This window comes from Pristiophorus japonicus, chromosome 14 (genome assembly GCF_044704955.1).
Source record: "Pristiophorus japonicus isolate sPriJap1 chromosome 14, sPriJap1.hap1, whole genome shotgun sequence".
NCBI lineage: Eukaryota > Metazoa > Chordata > Chondrichthyes > Pristiophoridae > Pristiophorus > Pristiophorus japonicus.
Window position 1 is genome coordinate 36,477,966 of NC_091990.1, and position 23,492 is coordinate 36,501,457.

A 23,492-nucleotide genomic window follows, 5' to 3' on the forward strand; every position below is an offset into this window, starting at 1 on the left:
TGTCCCTTACCAGTATTATTTACAAGACAGTTGAACTAAACAGACCAGAGGTCAATGACGTTCCTCTTACTGGACTAAGACTTCCATAACCTTGCCAGTCTAACCACATATGGACTGACTGAGCTTGGGCTATACTGGAATTTTAAAATACAATCTAAGACCTTAAATACCTCTACACTAAAAAAAATGAAAGATGTCTTACTTTGGAATGAAGTGTGCTATAGCGATCTTTGGCATCTTCTAACTTGTCCTTCACTAGTTTGCTGGTAGCAGAGGGATCGATTTGGGTCTTATAATCTTCATTTGCATTGGTTTCGGTAAAGGCATTTGCAGTGTCCAAGACCTTTTGCCCAGAGATCGTGATATACCTTAGATCCCCTTTATGAGAAATAACATCCTCTGAGAAACTCTTCTGTCTCTGCAGTTTGATTTGTAATGAATCGGTGTCCATTTCTCCAGTTTTCATCTCTTCAAGTTCACGCTCAGATTGGATTAACCAGCCTTCAAATTCACCATGATCTATTTTTTTAAAATAATGTTTAAGAAGGTTATCAAATAATAAAGATAGTTATTAAATAATATTACTGTAATAAATTTATATTTCGGAGAATGGGAGACCATCAGAAAATGTCCCAAATTGTTGAGACTTCACTGTATCCTGGAATTATTACTGAAGCTAATCCCAAAAACTGTAATCTTACAATTCTTTTCAGCTCACAGTAAATACACTCTTTTGAAGTTTGGAAAGGAAAGGGATTCTTTCACCCACCTTTGAGAAATTTTTGGAGTTCTTCCTGCAGGGCCTGAACATGTTTCAGTTGAGTTTCTGCCTGTAAAAGTGCTGTCTCATACTGTGTCCTCAATTCATTCAGATTACTTTGCAGTCGCTCTTTCTCTTCTGGCAAAAGGTTATGGCCATGTTTGTCCAGGAAGGACTGAGCTGACTGTGTCACCAATACGAAAGCCTGCTGTTGTGATAACAATTTTTCATGATGGACCTAAAGAAAAAAAAACGCAATTATGTGTCCAAGAGAAAGTTAATTTTCATTCCTCTAAATTTGACTCGGGAATTTAAGTTTTCTCTTTAGTACAAGACCAATTGAAATAAGATATCCAAGTCTTCCTGATTCATTAACAGTAAATGAAGATGACCAGACATTAAACAATTACTGACTTCATATAGGTTTGTTTCAATTCTGAAACTTTAATTTATAGAATGTCAGCACATAACCAATCACCACTATCGAAAGTTCAAGTTAATACGCTGAGGTTGTAAAATGTTTAGTATTATGGCTGCATGTGATTCAGTAAGCAAGTTTAAAACGGGTGTTTTTTTATTTTCAAGGAATTACATCAACAGTTCATGTCCTACTACAATAAAACGCATATTTAATTTGACTACCTTCATAAAATCAGCTCTTAATACTGATGTTTGTCCACACTTCCTTACTTACCAAATACACAGCCTTAAATATTTTACTTGAGCTGAGAAAATATCTCATTAAAAGTTCAAAGTATCCCATTCATATCTTTCCATTTAGGGATTTAATTTTCTCTGGTGATGTACTGGTTAACACAATCAAATAATAAATAAGGTTGACTTCAGAGTGTTTAATGTCTGATCAATTTATTTCACTCGTTGGTATTTACAAGGACTAATTTGAAGTGATATTATACCAAAAAACAGGCCAACAACCATGTACAGAGCAATAGTATGTGTACATATTAAGCAGTGCACTGAGGGAAATTAAAGCCTGTGGGAAAAGATTAATTTTCCTTGCAAAAGTTCCTTCCACCATCATCAATGCTTGGACATTTTTAAACCTATGTAAAGGCCTGACTTGTGCATTGGATTTTACAGTATGTCAAACATAAAAACCCATGAACGATTATGGCAAGTATTCTAGGTAGTTTGCAACTTATATGGCAGGGGAAGTGCCAAGAGCAACACCTATTCACTATGTAGAGCAAGAGATCTGGGAGGGGCTTGAATAGGACTGGGACAAAGTGTTCAACATACCCTACAAAAACTCAGGCATAACTGGAACCAAGGTGGGTTCCCATAGTGAGACCTTTAATCTGGATAGTAGGGTTGGGCTGCTGTTCAAAGAAGTGGAAGGTACTTTGGCAAATACGTGATTAAAAGCACAAAGGGAAGGGAATAGCAATGAAGGTGAATAGGGGAAAGAGACAAAGGCAAATCGCGTTGGAGAGAGGAACAGAACTTCATAGCTGGGATACCGAGAAGAGAAGTAGTAGTAAATTAAACAAAACAAGTAACAAGCAAAATATTGCAGATGGTGCTTGACCTACTGTGCATTTCCAGAATTTTCTGTTTTTGTTACAAGTTACTTTTAGGTGTTTACCAATTATTATATGCTCGGATGCAAGAAATGAATGTACAAAATTCTTCTCTAAACAGGATATGCTTCTGTTTGATATGAAGGGTCAAAACAATGGAGCTGTAGTGATTTTTCATTTGTTGCTACAATCGTTAAAATACTGCACTAGTCTGAAACAGATGGGAGCGTTCATACCTTCAGTGCCTGTTGCTGCTGGCTCAGGCTTCCACCCATCTCAGCCACAACATTCAATACATCATTCTGGCCTTGCAGCTGTAAACCATTTCCTAATGAATCTAATTCATCTTCTTTGATACAAACATCATGCTTTATGTTCAGTTCCTCCTGAAGCAGTGCCTGCTGTCCCATGGTTGAGAGCCATCCCAAAAGACCATCTATTTTAACCTTGTTTTCTTCAAATTCCTCCATTGCTTTTGCCTGTAACAATGAAATCATGAGTTAGTTCGAAGATATAATGAAGTTTTGATAAAAGTTACGATTTTGCTAGATTCAATTTTAGAGAAAAAAAACATATAATGCTCATGTTCTAATCCACAGTATCCTGATACAGACCAGTCTCTCTCAGTCCTATAGATTACTATTTCCAGGCTTGGTATTTGCGTTATCAATTTTCATGCAACTGTATAAACTAGAAAATAGCAAGCACATAATTATTAAAATGCTACCATCCCGTATTCTATACCACTGTTGTCTGTTTAAGTGTCATTCTCCAGTACAGGGCTGGTATTTGTAGCAGACCATCAGTAGTGAATTTCAACATTTGTACAAATTCTGTCCTGGGTATTACCTTTTCAGTTTCTTGCCGGACAGCTTTTGTTAAGGCACTGTTTATTTGTTTCTGAAGTGTCTCAGCACTTTGACACAAGACTTGGTGCTGAGCCTTTACTTCCAACAGTTTTGTTTCAACTTTCGCCAGTTCTTCAGGATCTAGCTTGCCCTGGTTCTCCTCCAATAAACGTTCTGTAGCTTTGATCACATCCTCTACAACAGCAGCACGTGACTGCATATCATTTTGCAGTGCCTAAGAGGGAACCGTAGCACCAAAATCAATATAATATTTCTGCACAAAAATTAAAAATCAATATATATTACGTCTACATATACTTCCTGCCTGCATCGCTTGACTTCCCGTTGCCATATTTTAGTCTCACTTTTATTTCAGCCTTTTCTCGATTATAAATGACTCTACCCACATTTATAACCGGTTCCACCTTTGCAAATGTGCCACACTGCAATTAGATCGTCTGGTCACTGGGTAGCTTCATACCCGGTCTGTGAAAATTTTCAAAAAATCTCAGTCTCTATCTGCCATTTTTTTTCTGCAGGTAAGGTTTAGTTGTAAATTTTGTGTTTTCCTAAACATATTAAATTCAATTTTTCCACTTTTAAAGACATCTTCATATTAGCTCCTAAAGCTGGGTGGATTCCTTTCTGGAATAAGATTTCTAGGGCTGGAAATTCCCCAACCTTGCGCCTGGTTTTTCTGCAATATTTTGCCGTTTTCCGAACCGGGAAATTCGGAGAAATCTAGCACCAGCAGTTTTTAAGTGCCACTGGGGAGCGGACCATTGGCATGTAAGACTCGAAATAGCGCTTTCGCCAAACCTGGGCTCGCAATGCACCCACAGATAGGACGAAAAAAAACGCTCAGGAAAAACCTGTGTTGCAGCCCTTGGAACAGCGGTAGGTATAATGACCTGCAAAAAAAAGTTAGTTAAAGTTTTTATTTTTAAATTTTTTTTGCAGCGATTCGATAGAAAAAAAAAGAGACTTGTGAATGTTTTGAGATTTTTTATTTTTGGAATTTTTGGGGATTGTTTTCCCCCCTCCTCCCTAGACCCAACTTGCAGCGGTATTGGTCTCGGGGAAAGGTTGCAGAAAATTTGCCGTTTGTGCCACGCATCCTCGTGCAACGCCAATTTTTACTGTTGGGCGAATTTTATCCCGAACATTAGGCCTCGTAGCGGTAGTAGTCGTAGCGGTATTTTTGGCAGAAAAATACCGCTATGACCAAAAATGGAATTTCTAGCCCATAGTGTTATAAAAATGTTAATTATTAAACCTGAATCAGTGGTCTCTCGCACAATACAATCCCACTGAAGTCTACAAATCCAGCAATTATTCACGACTTACGTAATCCAACTCTTACTGTCAGATGGTCTGCGAACGACTTATATTTAGCTCAATGACAACAGCAGCATGCAAGTGAGAGAACCTGCTGCTAATTTTTTTTTTTATACACAGAATGGATCCAGATGTGAATTCTGAACACGAAGATGTTTCACAGTTGTTATTATGCATTGAAGATAGCTCATTGTTACATGCAGTTTTTGAGGTGGACGACAGCTTTCATTGTATGAGTTATCCCTTTGTTCAATGCCGCAATGACATTTGTAATGACACCGAATTTCATTACATTTGATCACCAAATTAGAGATCAAAAGAAAAATACAGTTTAAAACAAAGTTTTAGTGATACTGAACTCTGGAAGATATTGTTCATCTCTGAAAAATGGTTTCGGAAGATAGGGGGAAAAAAAAAAAAATCAAGAAATCTTGTGCTGCTAAATTATTTTTACTTCATCTGAAGTCAAAATGTAATTAATCTCATGCAATATTGCAAAGGACAGGTAGGACTGATTATGCCGAAACCTAATTTTGATGCTTCAATGCACTTTCATTTGTCAATAACTAATTTAGTTACTTTTGTCTGGCAAATGCTCTCATTGTGTTTTGATATAGTCATACCAAGTAGATTGAAAAAATAGTATGCCTATTGTAAACGTTCAGTGTATAGGTTACTGTAACTGGGATAATAGTTAGCCACAGGTCAAGTACTTTCTGCAAGGGAAAACTCTAACAGTACAGCTTCTAGTTTGTAGGGGACAAAGTTCACTTGTGACAAAGACTAAAACCACTGAAAGAGAATGGCGAGTTAAAAATCCTAAAGGTAGCACAATTTAAAATGGAATTTTATCTTATTAGAAAATATATTGTAGCATCAGTTGCATTAACAGGCGATGGTCTAGCTTCTCAGGCACATCCTCTCGAATATAACATTTGTGATCAAGTTTTTATATAACATAGTATTTTCAACACAGAAATAGGCCATTCGGTCCAACAGATCTACATCAACATATCCTTCTATTCCTTTCTCCCCCATGTGTTTAATCTAGCTTCCCCTTAAATGCATTAATGCTAGTCACCTTAACTACTCCTTGTGGTAGCGAATTCCACATTCTAACCATTCTCTAGGTAAAGAAGTTTCTCCTGAATTCCCTATTAGATTTACTAGTGACTATCTTATATTTATGGCCCCTAGTTCTGGTCTCTCCCGCAAGTGGAAACATATCTTCTTTACGTCTACCCTATCAAACCACTTTTGTAATTTTAAGAGACCTCCAACAGGTCACCCCTCAGTCTTTCTTTTTCGACAGAAAAGAGCCCCAGCTTGTTCAATCTTTCCTGATAGATATAACCTCTCAGTTCTGATATCATTTTAGTAATTTTTTTTTGAACTTTCTCCAATACATCTATATCCTTTTTATAATATGGAATGTTAACAGTACTCCAAGTATATGGTCTAACCAAGGTTCCACGCAGTCTTTGGTTTTCAATTCTATCACTCTTGAAATTAACCCCGATACTTTGTTTGCTTTTTTATGCTTATTAGCCCTGCGTCGCTTTTAGTGATGTGTATCTGTATGCCCAGGACCCACTGCTCCTCTATCACATTTAGACACTTATTTTCCAAAGCATATGTGGCCTCCTTATTCTTCCTACCAAAACGTTCTGCCTCACAATTATTTGCCAATTACGCACCCATTCTCCAAGTTTATTAATGTCTTCCTGTATTTTGTCGCAGTCCTCCTCTGTATCTACATCCCCCAATTTGGTGTTGCCCGCAAATTTTGAAATTGTACTTCTGATTTCCGAGTTCAAATTGTTTACAAAAATAGTGAATACCAGTGGTCCCAGCACCAATCCTTATTGAACATCACTTCCTACCTTTTGCCAGTCTGAGCAACTACCTTTAACCCCTACTCTCTGTTTTGTCACCAGCTTGCTATCCATTTGGCAACTTGTCCCCGGATTCTACATGCTTTGACCTTAGTTATGAGTCTACTATGCGATAACTTATCTAAGGCCTTTTGAAAATCCAAATATATTACGTCTACAGGTACTACATCACCCTTATCTACCCTTTCTGTTACTTATTCAAAGAATTCAGTAAGGCTGGTCAAAACCTTTCCTTTTGAAATCCGTGCTGACGACTCGATTATATGTTCAGTTTCTATTGCATTTCCTATCTCTTTGAGTAAGGATTCCATTAACTTTCCTACTGTCGACATTAAGCTAATTGGTCTATATTTCCCTGGACTAGTTCTATCTCCTCTTTTAATACAGGAATCATATTAGCTGTCTGCCAGTCCTCTGGCACTATTTCCTTTTCTAATGAATTTATATACAGGTCGAACCTCCCTCATCCAGCATCCTCAGGACCTGTCCAGTGCCGAATACGGGATTTTGCCGGAAGAGGGGAGGTCACATGTTTGCAACGCACTCTCAGCCTCAAGCCACTTCGGGGCCCACCAGTCTGCTGACACACATGGTTCACACTTGGCTCTACTGAGCACAATGGGTTAGACAGGGTGAGAGTGAATCTTCCAGTCTGATTTGTCCCTGTACCAGTGTGGGGAGACTCCAGGAATGACTCCGTGAGTGGGACCAGCAGCAATTGGAGTTCATGCTGGATCAGCGGTTCCTCGTCCCCTTCCCCACCGACCTTTACACCAGCCTTGGGCACAGCGCAGCGGGACGATGCTGATCGACACCTCACACATCCACTGCTGGTTGAGGAGCCAGCACCGCACAAAAGGAAGGTGAATCAACGGACCAGTGGACCTCGAAGTGTCGGCAGGCCCCCCCCGAGGTGTCGGCGGGGGGAGCGCCCCCCAGAGGTGTTGGCGGGCCGGGGGGACTTCCCGAGGTGTCGGCGGGCCGGGTGGTGGGGGGCGGGGGGGCCCCGAATGTGTCAGCTCCGAAGTTGGGTAAACTTATTGTGAGTCTGTTGAGATTGAAATGTGCCATGCAAGTGTAAATGGGCAAGTTTATTTTTTTACATTGATATTGTTCAAGGATTTTGACCGGCCCCGTTCTGTGCATGCGCCACCCGGGAATGGTCCTGAATGAGGGGTGGTGCCGGATAAGGGAGTCCCAGATGAGAGGGGTTCAACCTGTATATGTAATAGTGCCGTTACTATCTCTTCCCTAACTTCTTTTATAGTAAAGTTGTATCTTGTCAGAGAATTTTAGGAAACTGAATGATAAAGTTTATGTAGTCTTTTAAAAAGCTGGAAGATCTATTTTTGCTTTTGTATTTTGACTATATTATTTAAAATATGATGACTAAACTAGAAAAACAAAGTCATGTGGATCAATAGCAAGGATGCTTTATTACTGTAAACGTGCCATCACAAACCTGAATTATACTCTGTTGCTGATGAAGAGCTGGCAGATCACTCTCACTGACTGCCACCTGGTGACTGGCTACTGTGCTAGCTGTCTGAGCCAGCCACGTACTGAGCTCATCCAGTTTCTGCCTACATTCCTCCTGTTGCTCTTGTCGTGCCTGCAAGATGACAAAAAACATACATGTCCAGTTCCCATTTCTGTACTGCTAATTCTCAGAACAATCGTTTTGAAATAGAAATTTACACGGTGTATAGAATATCTCTGGATAGGAGAACAGAACAGATCTGTGCAGATTTTACATGTACAAGTATATAACACGTTCTTTTTAAATATTAGTTGATTATGCCCAACAAGGACTCTCATGCACATGTAGCTGAATAAATGGCATACTTCAGATAATTAAAATGTATTGGGAAGTCCAGAATAGCCACAAATTTGTGTTCATATGTAATTAGTAATAACAATGTAACATTTAAATTGGAAAAACAAGTATTCAAAAGCTGTGCTTGAAAGGTAACAAGTCTGCGATTTATAATACAAGACATATGTAAACAGGTGAATTTAACTTTAATGCTACATGCTTTTATGATAATAGAAAGAAAATTTGATGAGTTTTATTGCCAATTAGAAATCTATGCAGTGTGAAATTTGGCCCTAAAAGTAGCTTACACGACACATTCAAAAATCTGCAAAGAACATTTGGCTGAGCCTGTTTTATTTTTTAAAGAGCAGACTGAAAGTGATCAGCCCTTTGCATTCTGTTCCCATCCCCAGTCCTTGTGTACACTATAGAAACCATAGCATGAATTAGTACAATTGAGCAGGATGTGTCACACAAATATAAGTAATATATCCCAAGCCAGTGTGGAGATTTCACAAAAATACGTTTTAGAAGCAGTGCAGAATCAGTTGTTATTGAACGACAATGACAGGAACTATAAGCATGTGGTCTTGCAGTTAAAAACCACAGTTAACACTTGAATGACCAGTTTCAGATCCACTGCAAAGCATTATCTTCATTATAATGTGAGCCATGGCGAGTTACGGAACAAAAGTATCTGGAAAAAGCAAGGCAAAACAGGTTACAAGATTGACACAATGAACATTGGTTAGAGGGTTACTGATAGCATTGCAGCTGAACAAAAGACACAGGAAAAATCCACACACCTAATGAAACGCCACACCTATACACTATATGTTCCTGGCTGGGATCTGATTAGAACCTGATTTAAGCCAGATGAAAGACTCCTGGGCTGTTTTTACCATGAACTCTGACAGAAGTCAATTACATCATGGATATGCTTCTGCTCCATGGGCTCAAATCCCTTGGAATTATTTTAATACTTGGGTTGTGCACTACTTGAGCCAGTTTACATCAAACCCCACTAAAACCAGTCAGTTGGTGTACTGCCTGTCAATTCTTTTATCAATCAGCTCAACACAGTTGAGCACACGTTCCAAGTTTTCTTAATACCCAACAGACCCCAGTGTATTTACTTACTAATTTAATTCCATCATCATACAAATCGATTTATATCTTCAGTGCCCCATGGCATTTTGACAGTAAAGAAAATACACAGCAAACTGTCTTACATGCTAGAGTCCCTGCTCAGTCCTTTAGCTGGCTAGGCCTAAATGGTTCTTACTGGGCAAGTTCAAAGTGACAAAACAACATTATCACTGCGTTCACCAATCCAAAACTGAGTTTTTCATAATCTTCATTTCAATATTCACATGGTTGGAAACTAAATGTATATAAACATAACATTATACTGGTGTGATTTTAGGTAACATGCACCCAATGCTTTCAAGTAGAACACTTAGCAGTGCAGCTGATTTAAATGACAAAGCAGAGAAAAAGGTTTTTCTCACCCTGGTTAAATTTGTAATATTTGGGCTTAGCTTGTGAATAATTTCTCACTTTTCTGTCTATAGCCAGGTTACGATTTTATTATATACTACAAGACACTGCATTGCACGTATTTGTAAGGTATATAATCTCATTTTTTTTTTTAAAGCTAGTTGCTGACTAGTGCAAACCTTCTTGGATTCCACTGACTCTTTATCCTGAAGGTGAAGATCTAATGCTTCTGTTTGTGCCACAACTTTTTCAGAAATTTCTCTGAATGACCTCTGTAGTTCATTTAATAGTCTAAGCAACTGTCTGCTTTGCTGAGGGGTTAGGTCTTGGGCACGTTCAGAAATAAAGAACTGAATATCAAAAGCTGCATCATCAATATCTGCTTTAGTGTGTGGCAGTGATTTTTTCAGTTCCTAAGAGAGAGAGAGAAAAAGAGGACAAATTAATGTGCATTAGAATCCCAAAATACAATAGCATAGATCTACATTTTAGTATTTAAGAAAATACTTTGAACACATTAATAAAAACTATTCCACAGCCAGTCACTTCAACTCAAGTAGCCGATAGCATTTAAAAAAAACTGAAGCAATGAAATACCTCCTACAAATATTAACCAGAATTCTGTGCACTTTCCCACTGATCTTGTTGGGGATTCCAGTATACATCTCTCAGCCAAGGTTCTTGTATGAGATATATATCCTGGAATCCTCAACAAGGCAAGAAAGTACACAAAATTCTGGTTAATATTTGTAGGAGGTATATAAAGGTCGCACCTGAAGAATAAAGGATTGCAAATGTCATCCTGCCTTTCGAAAAAAGAGGCACAAAAACCAGGGAATTATTATCTACAGTGGGAAAAAATACTTGAGCATTTTACAGGACTTTATCACTGTTCATATCTAAGTGGCACAGAGGCCATAAATCTTTATGAAGATGGTTAGCTAGCGCAACGGATACATATTTACTTGGAAATTAATTGGCATTTAATGAAGTTCCGTATGTGAGCCTTCCAAAGACGGTTAAAACGCATGAATAGTGGCAAATTAGCCAGCTGGATTGAGAAGTAGTTTGACAAAAGTCACTAATTACACAAGTCTCTGGTTTCAGGAAGTGCCCAATGTAGTTCTCATTCTAGGTTGCTTGTTATATACACTATTGATGAACAATCCAAGGAGGGTTCTCCAGTAATTTATAAAATTTGCTGAAGATACCAAGCTATTGGGTCAAGTGATGAATGTCAGCATTCAAGGGAATTGGCAACTTAAACAGACACAAAATGTCAAATGGAATTTAATGCAGGTAAATGTAAAGCAATAAACACTGGAACTAGAAATATTTAATATGGGTGCCCTGTAACAAAAGTTCGCAAAGTAGGACTCAAATTCAACTTTTTACCAAAAGTATCCAAACAATAAAAAGCTGTTATGAACATAGTTTAGCAAGTTCTAGGATGCCTCGAGGGCGTCTATTATAAAACAAATCACTGTACTTTTTGTATAAATTGTTAATAAGACAACAGTTAGAATAATGTGCAAGTTGGGTCTTCAAAAGGACAATGTTAAATTGGAGAGAGCTCATATCTATGGCTAAAAAAGATTATCCAGGAATTTAAAATCATCGTGCAGCGTGAATGAAGTATAACTCCTTAAGACTGGGACACAGAGCTAGAAGACTTGCATATAAAATAAGCAAGTGGGAGGAAAAATGTGCTGCTACTTTCTCAGGTGTCCAGAGGAAAATCTATCCTTTCTATCCTTGTGTATCTGAATCATGTGTACGAATTTCTGATCAATGGAACTCATTGCCCCGTTTTAAACTGTTGCTTCATGAAACAGATGTGTTCTGGTGGAAAAATTTTAGTCAGAAAATCATCTGTGGGACTTATGCTATACCAAAGCCATTAATTAAAATTTTATTAAAAACATTTTTTTTGGAAAGTTCCTCTGGTTAGCAATACTATTTTTGTATTGCTTGCATGTTACTTACTTGTGAGCTAATTTGAAATGAGAGGGTCAATCATTTACCTTATATTGCTGCAAATTCTGTTTCAGGGCCATCACATCTTTTGATGTCTCAGATTCTATTCTATGCACAGATTTTGTGGTTTGAATTACGTTGTCCATCAGTGCTTCTTGTTTCTTTTGGAGCTGCTCATACTCAGTGATTATTTTAGACTGAAAACAAAAAGAAGAATTTTAGTGCTGTATACATTTGACATGCAGTTTAATCTTTGGCTATTTAATGTCCTAAATTATTTATTTCGAATTGACTATTATCTCCTCTTTCCCCTCCCCAAACTGATGTTGCTCTTCTACAAGTAACCATCTTCATCTGGACAGTTTCTGTTAGATCTCCACAACTGTCACTATCCAGTCATCATTTCAAGCAATGTAATTTACTCAAAAATCCCAAGTTACTTTCTTTACACAAAATACCTCTTTATCTGCAACCTCTAATATATACTGTGTTTTATATAAGCACTAAGCACATCTGTTTTTCCATTAACTTAATTGGAGTGTAACAAGTCAAGATCTGCTGAATTTTGCTTTTGATGATCTACCTAGTGGTCTGACTGAGTACAGCCAAATCAAGCGAGTTTAAGAGACAAGCAAGTTGAGGTTTGAGATTCATAACTGGCAGTTTAAGTACTTTTCAGACTATCTAATAAATCTATTTATTCTTTAACAGCTAAAAGAATTTCGCACTCATTCCTGAACTAAAATCTCAGTTTTAGAGCTGCAAAGCCAGTGGTCTAAAACATCATGTCCAATCCCAGGCATTGTTCTCGTCTCTAACCGAACTGTGCATATGTACTACTGCAGTTGAAATATCGTGTTGAAGTACTGCCATCATAATTTTGGCAATGATACAGATTTTAATGTAACATATTGTGCCCAGCTGTTGCAAAATTGATCAAAGCTTAATTTTACAATTTCACTGAAAGGAAGTAAGCTGAACATTCCAGTATCAGATAGCTGAAGTTATACTGATGGAGTCACAAGTTTGGTAAATTTTGCTGCAATTATGATACCATTCAAATTGAAGATGATCCAAGGATAATAAGGAATAAGTTTCTCTCACAACATAACGTAGCTAACTCTTTCCCTCGCTCTTTTGTTTTTCCGAATTTGTTTTGTACCATCTTAACTGCATTATCTTTATTTCTCCCTCTTTTAGGAGTGCAAACAAAACATTCTTCACAACTTTCAACACAATTGCCAGTATGTTTTAGCTGGTACAGGTAGAATTATCATGGCATGGGGATAGTTTTCTTTTTCTAAAGGCAAAATGCTCCATCAGCTGAAGACACAAATCATTTACATAATTTGTTCCAGATTTCAGGGTAAACCATTTCTTGAGGCTCAACACTATGGGGCCGAAATTGGTCCAAACTGATGGTCCACCCATTTCTCGGCGATATGTCGTTGCAGACCGCTAGGTACCGCAGTGGCGGAGTGTGCGCGATTTCTGTCACTTTTTTTCACAGCGGTCTGCTGGGGGGGGGGGGGGGGGGGGGGGGGGGGGCGGGAGGAGAGAGACTGGGGGGGGGGAGGGAGGAGAGAGACTGGGGGGGGAGGGAGGAGAGATTCTGGGGGGGAGGGAGGAGAGAGACTGGGGGGGGGGGAGGGAGGAGAGAGACTGGGGGGGGGGGAGGGAGGAGAGAGACTGGGGGGGGGGGAGGGAGGAGAGAGACTGGGGGGGGGGGAGGGAGGAGAGAGACTGGGGGGGGGGGGAGGGAGGAGAGAGACTGGGGGGGGGGAGGGAGGAGAGAGACTGGGGGGGGGAGGGAGGAGAGAGACTGGGGGGGGGGAGGGAGGAGAGAGACTGGGGGGGGGAGGGAGGAGAGAGACTGGGGGGGGGAGGGAGGAGAGAGACTGGGGGGGGGAGGGAGGAGAGAGACTGGGGGGGGGAGGGAGGAGAGAGACTGGGGAGAGTGGGGGGGGGGGGGGGCGCGGCGGGAGAGACTACATTTTTATTTTACAGTTAAAGATACAAACTGCCGACTGAAGATCTACTTAAAACTTAAAACCACCTCTTCCAGGGTTTGCGGTAGGTCGGTGTTAAGTGATGAATTTTGCAATTTTGGGCGGTATGTCAGCGGTGTGCATGGGCGGACGGTATACATACCAGCCGGCGGTATGTCGCTGATGAATTTTCCGCCGGGTGGTATGTAGGTATTTTATTTAATGAATTTTGCGACTTTGGGCGTGATGTCGGCGGTCCGCGGGTGGTATGTCGACCAATTTCGGGCCCCATGATGTTGAGGAAACATCACAACGTCTCACTACTAAACCAGAGACAAATTAGTCAGAGATTGATTCGGACTTATATGGCGATGTAATAGCTGAATAATATTAGCTTAAGTGGCAGTTCAGTAACTGCGAATATAAAATGCTGGATTTGCAATAATTCACCCCAACTTTAAACCCTGATCTTCATTAATGGTTATTTAAGAATTTTACTCTGATTTCTTGCCATCCTTACACAGGTTATCATTTAGAGGGACTGCACACTAATCAAACACACACAACTTAACAAGTAGATGGCCTCCATGGGCCGATCAAAGATAATACATATAAATGAAGGGGAACACTAAATAAAGCAAGTTAAGCTTTTTAAAAAAAAAATTAAGCCTAAATCTATTTGCAGATGGAATCTAAATGAATAGCATTATCAAATGTCTCTTTTACAACATTATTTCGCTCAGCTCACTTTCTCAGTTGCCAGTACATTTGTCAGAGTTCCATGCCAGGCTTTTGACACCTCACGGACAGAGGTAAATGATATCTGCAAGTTTTTTGAGTCTTTCTCAAGTGCTTTCAGTAACTGTTTAGGTACATTTCGTGTGGATCCTTTGAGTATCTGTTTGACTGTTACCAGCTCTTGATCAATCTGGAGAGATAGTTCCTCCAGCTCCACTTCAAAATCCTAAAAATACAGCATGAAAGTTACCAAAACTTAATACAAATATTTACAAAAATTTGAAATTGAAACAAGTAAATAAAAGAAAAGAAGTTTGAGCAAATGTTACTGAAGGTTTATGCCAAAAGAATTCAATCCTATTAAATAAAGATAAATCTGAACCATTAACCATAATGTACTAACCTCTGCCCTCTGGAATTGTTCATGAAGCATGGCAAGGTTGGTATCAACTGGCGGCTGCTGCTGCTGCTTCAGTCTGACCTCAATATCCAGTACAAGAGAGAGGTAAGCGACTAGGTTCTCATCGTGTTCCAGGCATTGCTGTTTACTGTACAAAGGCTGGTGACACAGGCAATAATAAATCAAAATTACTTGTAAAATTTAAAATCCTTAACCAAATCCACTAGAAACAATTGTAGTTTGCACCGATTTTAACTAATTTTTCTCTGACTGCAATGCGGACAAGAAAAATAGCTCCTGTTGATTTGTGCTCACACAAAATACCAGCAATACGTGGAAAATTAGGATAACTGTAAGCACATTGACTACTTTGTCCTACATTACTGAAAATGTCTGAGTAGGTTAACAAAGATGGAAAATTAACTTTCTACCTTTAGTATGATCTTAAAACAGAAATGATGCGCTACACATCAATGTATGAGCCTTTCCATCCAACAAGGATAGTCAGAGCATCATAGAATACTGAACTCTATAGACAAAACAGTAAGACTACAAGATTTACATTGGGTCTTTAACACAGGAAAAAAGCTAAAAGTGTATCAAAGAGAAAAGAAAAATGAACACTGAATGCAATGGAGAGAGTTAGAAGCGGTGACCAAAGGCAAAATTGAGAAATTTGAAAGGGAAACCATTACTGTAGGTACACTGGCTACACTGACACAGGTACAAGTGGAACCACAAAAACATCAACGAGGTCAAGGCGACAGGAAGGATAACATGCTGAGGTTGCATTCACTAATGATACCATTGGTGACTTTCTCGAGGACAGTTTTGGTGAACCTTGCGAGGTGGAAATCAGATTGAAGGAATTCCAACAGGGAGTTGAGAGAAGTGAGTAGTGGTGACATCAAGTTCAAGGACCTTGGAGAAGAAAGTGAAATTGGAGATTGGGCAGCAGTTGGAGAGGACAGAAAAGTTGAGGGGGAGTGCACATTTTGAGGAGAGAAATTATGATAATAGTTTTGAAGGGGAGGGGATAGTAAGAATAGTGTGTATAGAGGCGAGGAAAACTAATTGATTGGTCAGGAGTTGAGTGGGGAGGGTATTGAGGGAGCAGGTGGTGGGTCTCGTGAAAAAGGTGAGCTTGGAGACGGCGATACAAGAGGGGAAAGAAACTGAGTGATGGGGAAATGAGAGGATCGGAGGGGACAGGCTGAAGCAACTGCATGATGATCTCAATCTTAGAAACAATAAATTTCATAAGTTCCTTGCATTTAAGCATTAGAAGTGGAATTTGTAGGAGTACGGTGCTGGAGGCAGTGCTTTGTCATGAAGAAAGTGTTTGGGATTGTTCTTGTCCTCCAGGATGATTCTAGTACAGGTATAGTAGAAAGATTTGGTGCAGAATGGCTTGGGAAGATCAAGCCAGATCTGACAGAGATTGCAAGACCAGCCATGCACCAGGTGGAACTGAATCTAAAGTCCCCAGGCTTAAGGATGCAAAGGTGGAATATGTGCTCGCGGAACAGCGAGGATAGAAGCCGCAGTTTGATAGGGATGAGGATTCAAGGCAGAAAGGAGGCAACTCCGGAGTTGAGCCACTCTGCAGAATACCCAGCCTCTGACCTGCTCCAGGAAAGGCATTTATGTGGTGATCCAGTTCAAACTCTGGTCAATGGTGACCCCAGGATGTTGATGGTGGTGCACTCGGGGATAGTTATGTCTAATATGCTGCCCTGAGAATCTCCTGCAGCAATGTCCTGGGGCTGAGATGATTGGCCTCCAACGACCACAACCATCTTTCTTTGTTCCCGGTATGACCCCACCCACTAGAGATATTTCACCCTAATCCTTATCAACGAGTTTTACTCAGGTTCCTTGGTTTCACACTCGATCAAATGCGCTCATTATATTAAGGGCAACCACCCTCACCTCACTTCTGAAATTCAGCTTATGGCCATGATAAGCCCAAGGCTGTAATGAAGTCTGAAGCTGGGTGGTTGTATCGGAACCCAAACGGAGCATCGGTGAGCAGGATATTGGTGAGTAAGTGCTGGTTGGTAGCATGGCTGTTGACTCGTTCCAGCAGTTTGCTGATGATTGGGAGGAGGCTGGTAGGACGGTAATTGGCAAGGTTGGATTTTTCCTGCTTTTTCTGGATGGGAGTGAGGAAGAGTACAATAGTGCTCCAATTTCATGGAAACACAAACTTTTACTGAAAGTCCAATGAAAACACAGAAAACCCGATTTTAACCTCAACCCAGAGGGCAAGGCAAGTGCCAAACCTCCCAAACCTCGGAAATGTGAGGACTAGACGATTTTAATGCCCGGGCCTCATCTGCAAGCCCCAGGTCAGTTGCCCGTCCGTAACAGATGGGAAGCGGCAGCTGGCCAATGAGCAGAAGCGTAATGTCGAGCGGCAGGAGGCCGCTGGCTGGGGCCGAAGGAAAATCATGGGAGGGGGTTTCAGAAGAGTCGGGGGGGTGGGGAAGAGAGCCGAGGGCAGGGAAGATCTAAACTTTCCTCATGGGGCCCAAAGGAGCACTCCTGCTCTTCCTGGGCACACCAGGAAAGTTTTTTTTAAAAAGTAAAAAACTGACCTGTGGGACTCTTCTGGTCCGGCTCCTCTTCCCGCTGTCAGCAAACAACAACGGCTTCCCTGCGCAGTTAAAGGTGCAGTCGGGTTCCCGATCTGCATATTTAGATTCAGAGGAGCAGAATAAAATAAAAGACAGCGGGAACGGAGCAGAATGTCGGTGGGTAAGTCTGTCGATTTTAACTGTCCGCCCAGTTTCCGACTGGATGAAATTCGCCGCAAATATGGGAGTTCGGATTTTAATAGCTACCAAACTAAGAAAATAACCACTGAGTATCTCCAAGAATGCATTTGTAAGAGAATCTTAGTGATTACTGGATGACAATAATCTGTACAGGCTACCTGATGGGACACAATAGAAGGGAAGGAGCTGTAAATGAGAGAGAATGAAAACAAAGTAAAACAGAAGAAAAATAAGAGATGGCCACTGAAGAGCAGCAGGCAGGGGAGTGAGAACGAATAAAAGCAAAGAAAAAACATCACAAAGGGAATGCAGTGACATTGGTCAGAGTCTGAGAACAGAAACACTGGCCTGGATTTTGTGGTAGAAATAACAAGGAGATTAACAGCATTCCCTGTTATTTACGTGGAAATCAAGACAGCAACTTCCAGCGACCACACATGTGCAGTTAAACATGGAAATCAGGATGTTGCTGTCCGAGATGCCGTGCTCCTCCAAAAGCTTCCTGAAAATAGTATCTCGCCGTGAGGCTCGCTATTCAAATACATTGAACGACGTGAAGTTCCTGTACTTACCTGCTAAATATGAACTAAACTTGCCAGAAAAAGTTAGGGCTTGTCCATTCCAGTATAAGTACCCTTTTAACGACATGGCAAATCTTAATTGCTGCCAAATAACCTCTCTGGCACCGAAAATTAACTTTTACAAGTGTGGAGTCTCATTGCTTCAGAGTTTAATTATTATTGGAGATTTAAAAAAAAAATGTTTTTATTTAAAATAAATTCTTAATTTTCCTTGCTGTTTCTTTTCTCGGTCTCTCTTAATTCAATCTTTCTTTTGCTCTCCATTTCATTTTCTGTACCTGATTTGACATTGAATTCAATATTCCAATGGACCCTTTCTGGTTCAGAATCTGTGCTGTTCATTAACGATTCTTGAATCTGATTGGTTAAGGAGATACACAGTTGCTTGCCTTGTAGAGGGTGCTACGCGTTTTGGATCTCTAATTTACAGTAAATTCCAGCGTAAAATCCCATAGAAAGTCTATGGGCAAGTGCATGTGTGACGAGGGGAGCTTGACCGCAAAATCCAGCCCAATAAGTTATATGCAATGTAACACAATCACTGATCAGAAGGTAGTTTCTGTTTGAGGAAAGTGAGAAGAGATGGTGTTCTGTAAATGCTCAAAAGAAATCTAGAGATTTATCTTTTAAAATTGGATCAGAAAAACCATGTCAAACAGATAAACGACGACTATTCATGATATTTTTCAACCCCGATATACAAATTATATTAAGTTGTCAGAATTTCTGATTGGAAACTGCAGGATTTCAATCTTGTGACTGTCATGTTTGTGACCCTCACATAACTGTAACCTTTATGTAACAACACTGTACACTGAGAAATGCACACCTTGACCACAGGGGGTGAACTTGTGGGAGACACTCCTCACTTGGTCATCCAGGTATATAAAGGAAGGTCCCATGCAGGGTCATCACTTCTTGGTCCTGTGAATAAAGCTTTAGGTCACAGAGTGACTTTGTCTCCAGTATGTGCCTCGTGTTGATTTGCTGTTGTGTGCAAGGACACAACATTTGGTGACGAGAAACGGGAATCAACGACTCAAGAGAATGGCCACCGGTAGCTTGGAGGAACGGTACTGGGTTGGTGAGAACTGGGACGATTTCGTTGAGGGGCTCCAGCAGAGCTTGATCACGAAGGACTGGCTGGGAGTGGCAGCGGCTGACAAGCGGAGTGCGCATCTACTGACCAGCTGTGGACCGAAGACGTACGCACTGATGAAAGACCTGCTCGCACCAGAGAAGCTGGCGGACAAGACCTTCGAGGAGCTCAGCAAACTGATCGTTGATCACCTCAAACCGGCAAGCAGTATACACATGGCCCGACACCGATTCTATACTCACCAACGTCGGGAAGGGCAGAGCATACCGGACTTCGTTGCGGACCTTCGGCACTTGGCCAGCCTCTAAGTTCACAGACGCCTGCTGGGGGGGGGATGTTACAGGATTTCTTCATTGAGGGCATTGGTCATGCCGGGATTTTTAGAAAGCTAATTGAGACCAAGGATTTGTTGACCTTGGAAGCAGCGGCGTTGATGGCTCAAACCTTCATGGCGGGGGAGGAGGACACCAAGCTCATATACGTGCGCAACAATGGAGCAGGGAGTTAACATGGTAAACGCGACTCAGAGCCCCGCAGGCAGGCAAGAGCAATTCAACACCAACCAGGCAGTAACAGACTCTAGGGTGGGTCCTCAACAGAGACAATGGCAGGTTGAACGGACATTTACACCATCACAAGGGACAATACATCCCAGGATGGGACCATTGACACCCAAAAACAGAGTGCTCAAGTGTAATCAAAGAGACAATCAGAGAGGAATGCCTGGTAACAGCTCTTTTGTTAACAACAATCTCAGCTCATGCTGGAGGTGCAGGCGCAAACATGCTGCGAAGGCCTGCCGGTTTCAACAATTCATCTGCAGAAATTGTAACTTGAGTGGACATTTAGCCAGGATGTGCAGGAAGCCCGCAGCGAGGCTGGTTTACGAAGTGGGTGAACCACAAGAGGGGTTTGCAAGGCAGGGGCATGCCTGGGACACAACAATGGACGCTGAAGGTCAGTGGGTTCAGGTGGCAAACATCCACAGCTCATACACAAGAACGCCACCTATGATGATGAGAGTACTGTTAAACGGCATCCTGGTACGCATGGAGCTGGACACAGGAGCCAGCCAGTCACTCATGAGTGTCCAACAATTCGAGAAACTGTGGCCACTCAGAGCTAGCAGACCCAAAGTTGAACGCAGTGACATGCAATTACGGACGTACACCAAAGAGATCATCCCAGTGCTAGGTAGTGCAACGTTGGTGGTCACACATAATGGATCTCAGAACCAGCTGCCACTCTGGATTGTCCTGGGAAATGGTCCCGTGCTTTTTGGGTGGAGCTGGCGAGCTGAGATGAACTGAAAATGGGGGGGATGTGCACGCCATTTCATCTATGGAGCGAAGTTCATGCTCACAGGTCCTACAAAAGTTCGAGTCATTATTTCAACCTGGCGTCGGGACTTTCAAAGGCACCAAAGTATTGATACGCATCACTCCGGACGCCACATCACTACACCACAAAGCCAGAGCTGTGCCGTATGTGATGTGGGAGAAAATTGAGAGTGAGTTGGACAGGTTACATAGAAACATAGAAAATAGGTGCAGGAGTAGGCCATTCGGCCCTTCGAGCCTGCACCACCATTCAATATGATCATGGCTGATCATTCACCTCAGTACCCCTTTCCCGCTTTCTCTCCATACCCCTTGATCCCTTTAGCCCTAAGGGCCACATCTAAAAGACAGTACTCCCTCGGTACTACACTGGAGTATAAACTCAAACCTCTGGAGTGGGACCTGAATCCACAACTTCCTGACTCAGAGGCAAGAGTGCTACCCACTGAGCCATGGCTGACAATGATTGCTAAGAGAGGGCATAATTTCGCCTGTTGAATTCAGCGACTGGGCAAGCCCCATCGTCACAGTTCTAAAAATGGATGGCTCGGTCAGGATCTGCGGCGACTACAAGGCCACCATCAACCGAGTGTCCCTTCAGGACCAATACCCGCTTCCGAGAGCGGAGGATCTTTTTGCCATGCTGGCAGGCGGCAAGCTGTTCACCAAGTTGGACCTCACTTCGGCCTACATGACCCAGGAACTGGTCGAAGAATCCAAGCTACTGACCACCATCACCACGCACAAGGGGCTGTTTGTCTACAACAGGTGTCTGTTTGGCATTCGTTCAGTAGCCGCTATCTTTCAGAAGAACATGGAAAGCTTGCTCAAATCCATCCTCGGAACAATTGTATTTCAGGACGACATCCTTATCATGGGTCGAGACACCGAGGAACACCTCCACAACCTGGAGGAGGTGCTATGCCGACTGGACCGGATAGGCCTGCGACTAAAGAAGTCCAAGTGTGTGTTTTTGGCCCCAGAGGTCAAGTTTTTGGGCAGGAGGGTTGCTGCAGACGGGATCCGGCCTACCGAATCCAAAACGGAGGCGATCCGTCGCGCGCCCAGGCCCGACAACACATCGGAGTTGCGTTCATTTCTGGGACTCTTGAACTATTTCGGGAAATTTCTGCCAAACTTAAGTACATTGTTGGAGCCGCTACACGTGCTCCTGCGTAAGGGTTGCGATTGGTTTTGGGGGGGCTGTCAGGAACAGGCTTTCAATCGGGCGCGGAACCTGCTCTGATCTAATAAGTTATTGACCCTGTACGACCCCTGTAAGAAATTGGTTTTGACATGCGATGCATCATCCTATGGGGTTGGGTGCGTGTTGCAGCAGAGTAATGACGCAGGCCAACTCCAACCTGTGGCTTATGCCTCCAGGTCGATCTCCCAAGCAGAAAGGGGGTATGGGATGGTTGAAAAGGAGGCACTCACATGTGTCTACGGGGTGAAAAAGATGCACCAGTACCGTTTTGGCAGAAGGTTCGAGTTAGAAATGGACCACAAGCCGTTAACATCCCTGTTGTCCAACAGCAAAGTGGTCAATGCCAATGCGTCAAGCTCGCATACAGCGATGGGCTCTCACGCTGGCTGCGTACGACTACAACATACGGCACCGGCCAGGCACTGAAAATTGCGCTGACACGCTCAGCAGACTTCCACTGGCCACCACTGAGGGGGCAGCAGAGCAAAGCGCAGAGATGCTCATGGCTGTCGATGCCATTGACAGAGCAGGCTTCCCCATCACAGCCCGCCAGATCAAAACCTGGACAGAGATTCCCTCCTATCTCTGATTAAGAAATGTGTCCTGACTGGGGATTGGGCACCCGCACACGGAGCATGCCTTGAAGAGGTCAGACCGTTCCACAGACGGATGGATGAACTCTCCATCTAAGCCGACTGCCTGCTATGGGGCAGCCAAGTAGTCATGCCCCAGAAGGGAAGGGAAGCATTCATCAGGGAACTCCACAGCGAGCACCCAGGCATTGTGTTAATGAAGGCCATTGCCCGGTCACATGTATGGTGGCCAGGAATTGATGCAGACCTGGAACACTGTTCGCAGGTGCACGACATGTGCCCAGCTGGGCAATGCCCCCACTCAGCCCGTGGCCCTGGCCCACCAAGGCATGGTCATGCATTCACGTAGACTACGCAGGCCCATTCATGGGAAAAATGTTCCTCATTGTTGTTGATGCGTACTCGAAATGGATCGAGCGTATCATATTGAATTCGTGCACGACATCCACCACAGTGGAGAGTCTGCGTGCAGTCTTTGCGACCCACGGCTTGCCGGACATCCGAATTAGTGACAACGGCCCGTGTTTCACTAGCTATGAATTCCGGGAGTTCATGTCAGGTAATGGCATCAAACATGTCAGGACAGCGCCATTCAAGCCGGCTTCCAATGGCCAGGTGGAACGTACGGTCCAAATCACAAAGCAAGGCATGCTCCGGATTCAAGGACCCTCCTTCAATACCGTCTATCGCGCCCCCTGCTGGCCTACAAGTCCCGACCGCACTCGCTCACGGGAGTTCCGCCAGCGGAACTACTCATGAAACGTACACTTAAAACTCGGCTGTCCCTCATTCATCCAGTCCTGTCAGACATTGTTGAGGGCAAGCGCCAGTCCCAAAATGAGTGCCACGACCATAACTCAAAGGGGAGATGGATAGAAATCGATGACCCTGTATTTGTTCTTAATCACGCTGTGCGGCCCCAAGTGGCTCGAGGGCACCGTAATTGATAAAGAGGGGAATAGGGTCAGTGGTCAGACTCAACAATGGGCAGATATGCCGCAAGCATCTGGACCAAGTAAAAAAAAAAAAGGTTCAGCATGGACACTGAGGACACTGAGGAACCTGAGGAACAGCACAAGATGCTGCCCACA

At 42.4% G+C, this 23,492-nt stretch overlaps 1 protein-coding gene across 11 annotated transcripts in view; it reads right to left on the reverse strand.

The window, feature by feature from the left end:
• The window catches only part of macf1a (microtubule actin crosslinking factor 1a), a 577,816-nt gene that overhangs the window by 193,326 nt on the left and 360,998 nt on the right, over positions 1-23,492 (reverse strand). For 6 of the 11 annotated variants that reach the window (XM_070899169.1, XM_070899162.1, XM_070899161.1 and 3 more), the window contains 9 exons: positions 14,805-14,960; positions 14,412-14,627; positions 11,723-11,872; positions 9,878-10,111; positions 7,845-7,994; positions 3,151-3,384; positions 2,538-2,780; positions 770-998; positions 203-519 (listed from right to left, as the gene is read on the reverse strand). In XM_070899169.1, the coding sequence (XP_070755270.1) occupies positions 203-519; positions 770-998; positions 2,538-2,780; positions 3,151-3,384; positions 7,845-7,994; positions 9,878-10,111; positions 11,723-11,872; positions 14,412-14,627; positions 14,805-14,960 (1,929 nt within the window). The remainder of the gene's footprint in view (positions 1-202; positions 520-769; positions 999-2,537; positions 2,781-3,150; positions 3,385-7,844; positions 7,995-9,877; positions 10,112-11,722; positions 11,873-14,411; positions 14,628-14,804; positions 14,961-23,492) is intronic. The other 5 variants (XM_070899171.1, XM_070899170.1, XM_070899166.1 and 2 more) reach the window with 1 other exon arrangement.